The sequence below is a fragment of the Ciona intestinalis genome, unplaced genomic scaffold (genome assembly GCF_000224145.3).
Source record: "Ciona intestinalis unplaced genomic scaffold, KH HT000034.2, whole genome shotgun sequence".
Taxonomy (NCBI): domain Eukaryota; kingdom Metazoa; phylum Chordata; class Ascidiacea; order Phlebobranchia; family Cionidae; genus Ciona; species Ciona intestinalis.
The window spans coordinates 502,104-515,102 of NW_004190356.2; the positions used below are offsets into that span (position 1 = coordinate 502,104).

The 12,999-nt window shown below is 36.3% G+C and overlaps 1 protein-coding gene across 1 annotated transcript; it reads left to right on the forward strand.

The window, feature by feature from the left end:
* Nucleotides 1–338: 338 nt before the first annotated feature.
* Nucleotides 339–7,048, forward strand: LOC100180590. Its single transcript, XM_009862759.3, has 14 exons — nt 339–1,008; nt 1,277–1,438; nt 1,592–2,102; nt 2,434–3,163; nt 3,691–3,882; nt 3,935–4,039; nt 4,096–4,290; nt 4,352–4,442; nt 4,591–4,776; nt 4,837–4,954; nt 5,129–5,249; nt 5,304–5,439; nt 5,502–5,676; nt 6,010–7,048. The coding sequence occupies exons 1-14, from the start codon at nt 960–962 to the stop codon at nt 6,485–6,487; spliced, it is 3,249 nt and encodes a 1,082-aa protein (XP_009861061.2). The 5' UTR covers nt 339–959; the 3' UTR covers nt 6,488–7,048.
* Nucleotides 7,049–12,999: the final 5,951 nt, after the last annotated feature.

Consider the following 12,999-nt stretch of genomic DNA (forward strand, 5'->3'; position numbering starts at 1 on the left):
ACAGTTTTTGTGTGATTTTACAGATACTATCATACCTTTAATACCTGACAGAAACCGATTAAAACATATGAGATGCTATTTTAGCGATTCATAAACAGGTCGAGAAAACAGATCACCAAAATTTAGTATCAAGTATATAGGCCTACACTTAAACAACACAAAATAATAATGTAGGCTTTGAAAATCAGTTTAAAAACCTTTGTTTTGCCCCTCTGCTATGTAACATATTACCCATAATAATGTATATAAGGATCTGGTATTGTGATTGAAGAATATCGTATCGTGCGTATGTGAATTAAAACTTACAATTACATAAAATTTATAATCATTTTAAATAAAGTGTGTAAATTGCCAAAGATTTGGTTTTGAACTATCTTTCGAATAAGCCACTTCTCATGTTTTTTCAAATTACCTCTGACTAAATTTTAACTGATTTTTAAAGCCTACAATATTATTCTGTGTTGTTTAAGTGTGTGCTTGATACTAAATTTTATCATAACAATAATAGAATAAGTTCTCTCTATAATGTCCTTGTTATTACTTTTGTATATTATACACCTTGCAAAGTTTACATTAAGTACCTGCAACTACAAGGAGGGGCAAGATGAAACATCACGTTAAACACTTTAATATTATTATGATATTTGCAACCCATTAATTAAGCCATATGTCAACTGATCAAATGTCGGAATTCGTAACAAACATATTTTATCTTTTTCCGCAAAACTGAAAGTCCGTTTAACACCGATTTTTTTGTCAAACGATACCCGTAAAAATACGCCTAACATGTTTTCCATTTTGCCCTGCGTTCCATTTCGCCCCACCACTACAAATTCTATACCCTTTGTTCATCATAAATCGATTAAATTTTTCTCATGTTTTTTTAATGGACCTATACAGGTAATAGCGTTATGACATGAGAAGGTTATAGGTTAGTCAGATTAAAGTCATAATGAAAAATGCCTTACGTCGGTGAACGACTGGTTGTTAAAGAAATTATATCAAAAGGTAAGAACACAGCGTTTTATATGAAAAAACTAAACAACGCCTAAATAAATTAATAACAACTTAAACTCGTTTAAGTTTAATTGCCAAAACAATCTTTAAACGTTCTATAATTTCAACTGTTTGGAATCAAATTCTGCGTCGATGTAAATGCAAATACAAAGTAAATTAGAAATAATTGAAATATAGTCACACAGTGTTGTTAACGTTTAAAAGAGTTAATCAGAATTCATGATGTAAACAAAGTTATTAGAATTGGTTTGTGTTGCAGGAAACATTCTCAACGACAATGACGTTGGTGTGGACTACCTTGGACATTCGGTATACGCAGAGGCATTGGCCCAACGCATTCAAAGTGTAAATACGCCGATTACTATTGGATTATTTGCGAGGTGGGGTAGTGGCAAGTCGTTCCTTGTTAAGCATGTGAAAGGTAAATTGTTAGAAACTTTGCTATCACTTTTCCTTTCCGTATATTTCACTTACTTCGTCAATATCAAATTCTTTGGTAAAGTTATCGTCTATAGGAGAACTATTGTGGATCTAATGGTGATCTAAAGTCATCATATTACTTTCATTACAACAGATTACCTTCGAAGGTATCAACACCAATATCATGTTACAAAACAAGAAAAGCAAAACAATTATTGTAAACACGGTCCTACAAGATGCTGCGTCCATACATTCGTTCTTACATTCATGGTGTTCCTTGTCGTGACCTGTTCAGTATTTGCAGTGTCGCCGGTCCTTTTAACTCAATATGTGCAACATTCAAAGTTAAATACAACCATTAACGGAACAACAATATCAACCGCAACGATATCACAAAGCTTTGATTTCACTAAGTTGGTTCGGTACTTGTCTTTGTCGATCTTACTCTTGTGTTTGGTATTGGTCAGTGTCATTGTTTGCTGTAATCAAAACTGGTGGTCGTCGGAATTTTTTGGAAACTTTCGTCTGATATCGTACGCCGCATTTACAAAATTACCTTCCACGAAAGATCCAACTTCGATCATCCGAGACACAATGGAGGGGGAGGTTGAACATATCCTCCGGGAAGAGGAGTCGGTTGATAATATGGAATACAAAGATCAAAGGTAAATATTTTTTCAATACCAGAACTTACAGTTGTTTAATGACCTGTAGAATACGTGGTCCAATACTCAATGCCCTTTGGTGTTCGTCGCCTGCGTGATTACTTGTCGCATAACACGCCTATAGATAAGCGTTAGGAAGTGCCAAGCGCTAAGTGTCTCGATAGTCGCTTATCTGGTGGAACTGATAGTATTAGGTCTTGCAGTGTGTAAGAATAAATTTAACGCCAGATATATTAAGTGATACTAAACTAACACTTTGCTTTTAACTGAAAAACTAAACTACCAACGTGCATTTTTCTCTTATGGATTACCTCCAACCTATTTATTTCAGGTATATTTTTGTCGATTTTAATGCTTGGGAATATGCTGGTAGCGATACTTTATGGGCAGGAATCGTGACCAACGTTTCTGATGCAATTGAAGCTGAATTCGGAAGCGTGACATCACGCCTATTTCGCATGCTTACAGTAGAACTTATTTCCCCTGAAGTCACGTCATGCCGCTTGTTTATAAAACTGAACGAAGCTGACCAGACCTTGAAAGAAGAAATAAAAGAAATAATGTTACAATATGGCGTAGTGCTGGATCTGAAACTTTACAACAGCGAGCAGCAAGGAGTAACTTGTGATGGTTGGTGGATAGTAGATTACTCATATTCTGGCGATGCGGCGAATGCAAAGCAATATCTGGAGTTACAAGACATAGAAGCCACATTTGACGATCCGGGGACACGTAAACCTCGGGAGGGCAGCTCGGATTCGTTGAAAGATAGAACCGCAAAATCAAATACAAACAAAAACAACCACGAGGTGATAGAAATGAATGACATAAATACAGGGAATGGAAGGTCGGAACGCAACCATTTAATTGAACAGCTACCAGAAACGGAAAATAAATCAAAAGTGGAAAATACCGGGTTTTGGAAACATTTTCGACAACATCCGAAAACTACTTGTAATTTTCCCAATTTATATTGGTGGATCTTGCTTACAACTTCGTTTATATCCATCCCCGTGATTACTATAGTCATCGCTGATGCAATGAAGCTGGATGTCTTTCGTGTAAGTTATCGACCGTATACTGTGGGAAAAGATAAAATCCACATATTGTCCCATATGTTAAAACGATGGTACAACGAACCATCATACCCTTTTAAATGACCATACTAAAAACAAAACAAAAAACGTGTCTGTTTAAAGCCGGTTTAATACTTTTTAAAACAAAAAACAATGGTAAAGTTCTTTAGCTTTTTTATCGTTACGTGCTTTATCTATTTTTTCGTGTATTATCAAAAGGGAACTCATTAAAAAAGATTTAAACTTCTTTGTGTCAGTCGCACCTTTCCCCATCTTGTTATATAAATTATGGTTGGAAAAGATGGGACACCTTTTTGTTCTATTTTCTTGTGCCATTTGGTTATAACTAAATAACATTCAAAAAATTAATAAACTGTATCCTCGCGGCTCCAATAGACCGTTGTTAATTGTTTAAAATGCAATCTGGATATTTGGATATTATGCGCTAAAGGTGTCCCGTCTTACCCCACCCTACTATATTTGATTTCACTGCAGCAACTTTTTTTCTGCAGACACCACGGGCAGTACCAGTTGCAGTTCAAGTAGTCTCATGGTTGCCAGCCGTGGCTGGTGCTGCTGTGGTGATGATGCGACTTACTTGGGCAATGTTCCACTCTCAGAGGAATAGAGTGAACACAGCACTTGCGGGGGCGAAAGGGAATATGGCGGCCGAATTGGGATTTATGAATAAAGTTAAAACGGAGGTTAGTGTATGCTTGTTTAAACTATACTCGAATTTTCAGCGTAAATTTCCAGGTGCATGTTATCACGAAGCTAATAGAGTGCGTTCGGTTTACACATAAGAAAAATTATAAAGTCGTAATAACTATTGACGACTTGGATAGAGTTCCATTATCGCAGGTAACTTTGGAATTTCTAAACTTCAGTTGCCCTTTCTGATTTATACAAACTTCTAGGTGAAATCTGTTCTTGAAGCAGTGAGCATTTTACTGAGTGACCGATCGTCGCCGTTTATTTGTTTGATCGCATTAGATTCCAGGGTCGCCGTCAAATGTATAGAAGAAGATATGGGAAGTGCTTTGCTCAAAGCAAACGTAAACGGTCACGAATACTTGAAGAAAATTATCAACTTGCCCTTCTGTTTACCTGAGGTAATTTGACTTTTGTATTAAATAATTCATTTTGTGATTTCCGTGTGATTTTGTAATTTAGATTGATAATACGAGCAAGCAACAATACATTGGTGGGTTAATTGACCAGGGCAACAAAAAGAAGGAATATCGCCGTGTTCCAGTGGTTAGAGGTGCATTGATAGTTTGTAAGCGTGGAAAAATGAAGCCTTTTTGTTTAATTTTCTCGTCCCATTTGGTATAGCAAAAAAAATCAGGATACACCCACAGTTCTATATGTTATACTGCTGGCTTTACACTTATATTATTTTGGTTTTATAGATGAAACACGAACAAGAGAGAATGCAAGATCATTTCAACCTCCGCCCACTCTTCATGCCGGCAACGGACATGCTGCTACTCACTTTAATGATATACCAACTGTCGAAATGAAAGAAACCGACATAACAAGCATAAGCGATGATGACGAGGTTGACGACACAGACGGTTATCATGTACCTTCTAATGGTAAATACGCCATTAAACCCCATTAAGTAAAAACTTAAGTTTTGTTTGATTTTTTTCTAGAAATGCGCGAATTTGTACAACGGAGTCAAATCCGGGGGAGGGCAGTAGTGAGAAACACACATCCCACACCCAATGACACTACTCCAATAAGCAACGGAGAATTTATTGCCCAATGCAAGTAAGCTTGCTGTAGTAGTACAGTAGGGCGTAAGATAAGATATGGCATGCGGAACAGGGTGTATTACTTTTTAAAATCTGATTTAACGGATCTCTATCATAGATAAAAACTAACGCAACACTTGCAAATCGCAATGAGAGGTAGAGTAATTTGTTAAATTTAATTTCTTTGTAGGATATTTCTGTACGAGAGCGAAATGGTCAGGAGTCACCTATTGGGAAATCCTCGAAATATAAAAAGAATTTTCAACGTTCTATCGCTGACAACACTTATCATAGGTTGCAGTGAAAAAGAGGTAAAATATTTTTACATAAATATTCCGATGTTTACACATTCATGTTATTTACAGCGCAAAAGGGCTAAACTAATTAAATGCCTTGCCCAAAGCACGCGACCGAGTAGTACTCAAGTAAACGGCTATGAAGCGCCACCAAGCAGTAGTGCCGGTATTAACTCTGCAGCTACGGAAGCTGTTGAAACCGAAAGTAAGTAACATTGTATGGCTATAGAACGCAGTGCTGATTATTAGGTAAATGTGTTTTTACAGATGTGCGGAATAAAAGCTTCGCACAGGACATGGTATTTTGGATTGTGCTTACCGACCAATGGCCATACCGTGTGAGTTACCTGCTTCAAGTTATTGAGGATGCGGATCAAAGATCAAATGCGGGGAGAAGAAGTGAAGCTATTGATGATAACACGCCACTCTTAGAGATTTACGAGTAATTTTTTCTTTATTACATCAGTGCAAACTAAAGATATCACCCTGCACCGTAAATGTATAGTACAGTGGGAAAAGATGGGACAAATTTTCATTTTATTTTCTCGTCCCATTTTGTAGTAAACAAAGCATATTTGCAGAATTATAAAACCGTATCCTCACGACTTCCATACAGTGTTGTAAATTGTTAAAAACAATCAAAATGTTTAGATATTGTGTGCTAAAGGTGTTCCATGTTACCCCACGGTACTATATATCACGTTTTAACATAGGATATCAACGCACATAATTAATAAAACCCAGTTCAGTAAAGGTAATACCCCATATGTTCCAGAAAACACGTGATACCTGAGTTACACGCTTCAATGGAAACAATCGACGGTTCGCTTTTGTCATTGGATGCGGATCCGGACATATTGTACAGCTTCCTGTATCGATTAATGTTAAACGGAAACCACCTAAACAAGGGTCGTGTGAGTCTGTTGAATAAATATACCGTCAATCTGGACCACAGCTTGAAACAAAGCATCGCCTACCAACGTGATGTTGCTGACATGGAAAGATTTGAAAAGGCTAGAAAAGCAAAGGAAGCGACAGCTGCTGTCACAACACAAAACAGCAGTGTGATTAACCCAGCACTACTACCAAATGAACGAACATTTGTACCAACCACCGTTGTGAAAGCAGACATGCAACTCCCAGTACCACACAATCCATGCGAACGCGTCCCTCAGATTACTGCCGGTGAAGTGTTAAACACTTATAACAGTAACACAAACGATACAACCTCTGATAACACCACTGCTAACTAAGTGCTTTAACTGTGCCGTATACAACTACCAACAATACTAACAGCATTGAGCGAAACGTTCGTGGTATATATATACGACATTCCATGCAATCATATAAAGAGGCAACAGTTTAATCTTCGTTATTTTGCAAAAAGTTATATATTTATGTGGATGCAAAAAACAGGCAGAGGTCAATATGTCTTAAATTAGAAATGAAGTCAACAAAAAAATGTTTTGATATGTAATTAGTTCACGTAGCGAAACTATATAGCATATTGGCTGTTAACTTAGGTAGGTTAACTACAAGTTGCAGAATATTATTAACATAAAACAAAATTTTACCCTTTCTTCCCCACATTGTAGCTTAATACTTCGATTACTTGAAGCGCTTATTTTTTATTTAATAATTTATAGTCGTGGGGATACGATAATTCTTTGAATCTGTTTTGTTACCACCAAATTGGACGAAAAAAGCAGAATAATAAGGTGTCCCATCTTTCCCCACCGTACTATAATTTTATGGTATTTGTATGTATTTCTAATAATAAATTCACATCACAATTAACAAGGATTTTAAAGTGACCCCTCTTGCCCTGTGTGTTTTCAAAATAGTAAAGTTACACCTAGTGTGCGAATCGACACATTTTTTTCGTCAACACAACAGAGATATTTTAACATATTGCTTTGAGGTGTACTTAAATGATAAAGGGTACGATATTTAATTTGTGGTATTACCCAAAACGCGTCATAAAATTCGAGTTTGGAAATATTGGGCAAAGGGTTCCACACTTTACGATACTATTAAATATCGGAGTACAGCAAGCAATGTTAATGGTTATATGTGCAATATAAACACCGGCATTCGTGAAACTACAATGACGTATCTGTTACAAACGACATTTAAAAAATCTTAAGCAAAGTATTCAGTCGATTTGTTTTATTAATATCGACTAAAATAAAGTTGCTTTGTTCCAATGAGCGAAATATATTTGTCGTCCAACGATGGAAAATAACTGGAAATGTTTTGGAAAGTTACAAACTTGGTGGGCCAGCTGGTAACTTTCAATTTGGTTAAACAAGCTACAACAAAGCATTCACGCGTCACATTTCCAGACAGTCAGCGCGTTAAGTCTGTTCGCTGCTTTTTCTAGTCTTAAGCATAAGGGCAGACATGGTGTGCATTTGTGTATTAAATATGTATGTATATAGTGGTGTAAGTGATCGAACAGTAGTTGTATTAAAATAGTGATTTGCTTCTAGTAAACCTAATTAAATTGTTTTGTAGTTTGTATTAACCGTAAAATCTCGGACGACGCCAGTACGTGTGGGTTATATCACGTTGAGTGCTATATCGGTGCTACCACAGTGTTTGTCGAAGTTAATTGGTTAGTGGTACGCTTTCTAGATAATTCGCAAGTTACCCCTGAATAGTCTCTCGCGAGGTTAGTTTAGGTCAGGACATCACGTGATATTAATGGCGTGATTTGTTCATCAGCACGTAAGATTGGACTTGACTTCCGCATTCCTGCGCGTAATCGAAATTATGTAGCCTGTTGTTGCGCGTGTCGATCTGTGTAATCAGATTCACGTGTTAAGTGAAATATGACATTAATATTACTGGTGATATCAATAACTTACTAGCATACGTATTTAAACGCTAACACATGTATTTGTTAAGCATACGTAAAGGATTCCAATATAATGAGTTGTGTAAGTTTACTGAAGGTCGTTACACTTTGGTTCATACACAAAACGTCTTTGTACCTATGCCGTGGTTTACTATGCTACCAATCTTTTGAGTTTGACCAAGAGTAAACTTTCTTAGGAGTATCGAATACATTTATTTTAAGTTTCCAATTTTTTATCTTCTCATTGCTTGTTCGTCCAGTGTACACTGTGTGCCCCATTAAAACAGAACTCTGAGATTGGAAAAGAAGTTAGTATAACTTTTAGTATGACGATGTGACACGCTTAGGTGTAATCTATTGGAATAAATTGAGATGTTTTAAAAAGTAAAACAGCATTAAAACGTTACGAATTACGATACAGTAAAGTATGCGCGTTCTGCCATAGATATATAAAACTACTAATCTGTCAAGCGGACACGAGATGGCGTACACCGCACATGAGTTATTGACAAATATTTCCAGAAAGTTCTGAGGGGTATATAAAAAGGAGATCAAAACCATCTCTTTGATAAAAGCACCCCGTTAGAAAATAGAGACGTTTTAGTTGTTTAAGTTGTGTAAAGTTAAAAAGTCGGGTTTTTTTCACGTTTTATCTTATTAATATAATAGATCATATTTTCAGTTTTATGTCAATATAAGAGCAGTCGGTATATTAATAATCGTCGACAATTAAAAATCGGCAAAATACGAAGGTTCCTTATTTTGAGGTGAGTGGTTATGTTCTCAATTAAGTGGTTCTTTATCAGTTGTCTAAATTGGTTAGCCATACATTAAAAAAACAAGATTTATCCAAAGTGTTGAATATTAGTTGTACGCGGGCACAAGGTGCACGGAACGGAACGAAACGTATTGTATGCGACATTTTGAAACTTTTGTGTAATGGTAATGTATGACGAAATGACGGTATGGTAACATAAAGGAGAAATACCTGTCCCCATTTGACAAAGAACAATATCGTGATAACAGCTTTGGCTAAGAACGGCTAAATATTGAATAGCGTGACTAAACGCTTTACATTATTACGGAAAGTGCATTGTTAAGCCATCATATTACGCTCTATTGACTTTACATCAACTAAGATGTTAAACAAAACTCATAAATAAATATGTTTCGTGAAAGTAACTAAATAAACGGACTGAAACCTGGCAAAGAATATTAAACCTATCCAGTTTCAAAATTAAAACAGTTAGCGTTTAAAAGCTAAATTTGGCAAAAATTGAACATGACACTAGAAAATTATAAGAAAAAGTATATTTATCATATACCTTGCCTACAACACAACAGGTTATGTATTCGTTGATTTAGTTTATTGGCCTTTCAGCGTTTCTTGAAATTCCCACAGTTTTCCAGCGCTGGATGTTTAAAGCATTTCAGAGTCACGAGGTGTAGTTATGGTAACTAAACCAAAGATGTGTACCATTATGCTTATTAACGTTCTGTTTGCTTCACTGGCGAGGCCTGTGCACACGTCATATGTGTCGGGATGTACGTCATTTTGGCAATGACCAAACAATTAAATAACCAAACAATCAAAGTAAACTTAATTCAGGGAAATTTATACGCGCTACGTCATCGGTGTTTACACACACGTCATTACCGTGTTTATTGTGAAATCAGAGGCATAATGTCCTTAACATAGAAATCGATTTTACGGTTTAGTTTATTCTGTCTTGGTGTTGGTGGTAGTGCTACTATTATAAAACTTTGTGAATAAATCTTTATACCTACGACATCTTGTAGTATATAGAGCACCGGTGTCGTGATATATTTGTTCAACGCCAGAACAAACATTACAACACCGGCGTCTACCGAATGTTGCAATCGACGTCTCTACTAACTTTGGCAATCGTGAGTTACGTTATCTATTAACTAACGATTTGTTTTGGAACTATTTGTATTTTAGATTTTATGCGTTCCCCGAACCTCACAAACGCTTGTATTTTGCCATTAATGCTTAATAAAGTTGGTTTAAACAGAGAATACTCAATTTTTACTTTTTATTGTCGCTGGTTATCTTGAAAAAAACACCATTTAATTGCAAGGTTAAATAAACATATTTTCTGAACACCGAGGAATGTCCGGCGCCGCAGCACAGTCCTTGGGCAAGACACTTAACGACAATTGCTCCAACCCAGTGGTCAGTAATGGGTTGTCCAAATTATCAGCCCCAAGTAAAAAATACAAAAAATAATCACCCTTAAAACAACGCACCAGTGATTCCCAAACTTTGTTTATAGTAACAAAGGGCCGTCCCCTCCACAAAAAGTAAAATCCAAGTTGTTTTTTTTCATCACAACTTAAAGTCTAACTGTAATAAAAGAGCTGAGGTTGGTGCAATGTCACTAGACTGTTGCAGGGGCGGACTAGAGATGCACATTACAGAATTTCGAATCTATGAGATTCGAATCCTTTTGTATCAGAATCTAATTACGAGATTCGGTATTCTGTTTAATGACGTAGTTCACGTCATCTCATATACTTTATTTACAATTTTTGAACTTTATTAGTTTTGAAAAAAAATATTTTTGTGTTTGTGGGACTTTCTAGAGTAATTGTTTCGCAACGTCTTTTCATAGCCTGCTATACGTTTCATGACGCAAAAACTACCCAATGGTACAATTTTTGATTATTTTACAGCTCATGATGCAACAAGGCTGCTATGAAAGAGTTAATTAACTTACTTTTGTGGGTAAAATTATCTTTTCCTATAAATATAAAAAGATTCGAAATTCTAGATTCGGAATTCTAGATTCGAAATAAAGTATTCTAGGATATCCTAGAATACCTAATTATTCTGTAATGTGCATCCCTAGGGCGGACAAACTTGATTTGGTTGTGGACCAAATGCATTTCCTCTTCCCCTATGACCAGAGTCGTAAAAACACCGGGCATATTTTTGGCGTATTTTTGGTGTTTCAAATTGCTTATCTTAGTAATACCGCCCTTTGTTTAGTCTCAGCGTCCCCCAATCGCCCAATTTATAGCCACCACGCCCAGTTTAAAGCCACCACGCCCAGTTTAAAGCCCAAATCACTGATGTAACGCATATGGAAACTTGGTGTAAACCATCTAATTAACATTGTTTCACGTTATTATACATGATTCTACATCTTCGACGAGAACTGAAGCCAGAAGTATTAAACTAGTATTGATCGGAATAGCGACACACAAGTTTAGTAGGATTACATGTTATATAAAACAGACCGTGGTTTTAAACACAACACTGTTTAAACACAACACTTATTAATGTTTTAATTTAAACAAAGTCTCTTTTTGTAGCTCGAGAAGCAGACGCAACTTAGACGTTTTCTGTTTAGTTTTTGTTCGAACGATTACGTTGATGTGTCGGTGTGGCTGAATTGTTCGTAAAACCGCTCAAATAACCATAAAATAGTTTTGGCTTTGGTAAAGGAATGTTAGATTAAACTTCTTTCTTTTGCTTCTGAAGTATTTTACGCGACTAAAGCGTGTATGGCTGCATGCCGACAGGTTGTTTTTAAGCCAGCTGGTCAGTGGTACGTGTTACAGGTTTTCCGCATGGTATACCTCTGAACAGCAGTCGCTCTCTGATGACGTGATTTGCTCATTACTTAAGACAAAGACGGGGCCTGACTTCCGCATTCCTGCGCGTAATCGAGATTAGGTAACTTCATTATTGCGTGTCATCATAATTACTTGTTGGGGGATATTAATATTAATTTAGTTATTTTCGGCGATGTATTTCCGAAAATGATCTAGCGGGTTTTCTAACAAGCGTGTTGAAATGTAATGTTAAAGATTTTTTTATTATACAGCTACCCAATGTTTATATACGTCAATAAATAACGTAACTTACTGGGTTAAAAATAAATAACGTAACTTACAAGGTTGTTAAAACAGTTGTTAAACACGATGCACAATCTCCGTGTAAATATTTCTTATGCGTCTCTTTAATACACTTCCAGTTTTTCACTTATGGTTGAGTAGTATAAGTTTACTCAAGGTCGTTACACTTCGATTCACATACAGAACGTCTATATATATGGCGTGGTTTACTCGTGTTTTGTCTACCAATCTTTCGATGCGGAGTTTGACCGAGAGTAAACCTTCGTATGCCATGGGTATGGTGAACTTATTTTAAATGCTTGTTCTGATTTTGTATCTTTTTCCCGGTGTTCCATGTTTAAACATTACGTGACATTGCGAATGTAACGGATAGTCGTTTTTAATTTATTGCTTCTAGACAAGCAGCGCCAAACGGATTCTTGCGCATTCTTTCTACAAATAAAACGACCGGTTAAGAAGGCAATATGTCGTTTTAATCCAGGCAACGAGAAAGCAAGCAACGTCGTGTTATAAAGTTCACTAACGATATATTATAAGAAGGCGTACAAAGTGCATGGTTCAGCGTTGTAGATTCCAGAAAGTTCTGGGGTAAAAAAAGCAGTCGCCTGCAAACATAGGCTACATAGTTCACGGCGCTTTATTTCGACTTTACGATGTTATATTTTAAAGGCCATATACACGTTTCGCCTTTGGTTCAGGTTTATACAGACAATGAGCGGTTATTTAAGATAAGTGTTTTTTTCAAGGGTACGTCAAGCAGAAAATGTATTATACAGTATAGAGTGGGGTAATATAGGCGCACTACGATTTTTAAGAAAGATATAAAATTAAACGTATAATGTACACCGAAAAGTTTGCGAGTTGCAGAATGTGCAATATATCAGAAATAACTATAAAATGTTAAAAAAGGGAACGTTTCTTCGGATGTGACGAATGGTAATGCTGTTTTGAAGCCTATACCACATATACGCGAGCCACAACACATATGTCTGACACGCTTCATTGGTTTACGTCTTAAAT

Excerpts from the sequence above, each read along its gene's own strand:
- LOC100180590 (XM_009862759.3), top strand. The coding sequence starts at position 960 with ATGCCTTACGTCGGTGAACGACTGGTTGTTAAAGAAATTATATCAAAA. Across the intron at positions 3,164-3,690 it reads TGAAGCTGGATGTCTTTCGT|ACACCACGGGCAGTACCAGT; the intron begins GTAAGTTATCGA and ends TTTTTTCTGCAG. Across the intron at positions 5,440-5,501 it reads GGAAGCTGTTGAAACCGAAA|ATGTGCGGAATAAAAGCTTC; the intron begins GTAAGTAACATT and ends GTGTTTTTACAG.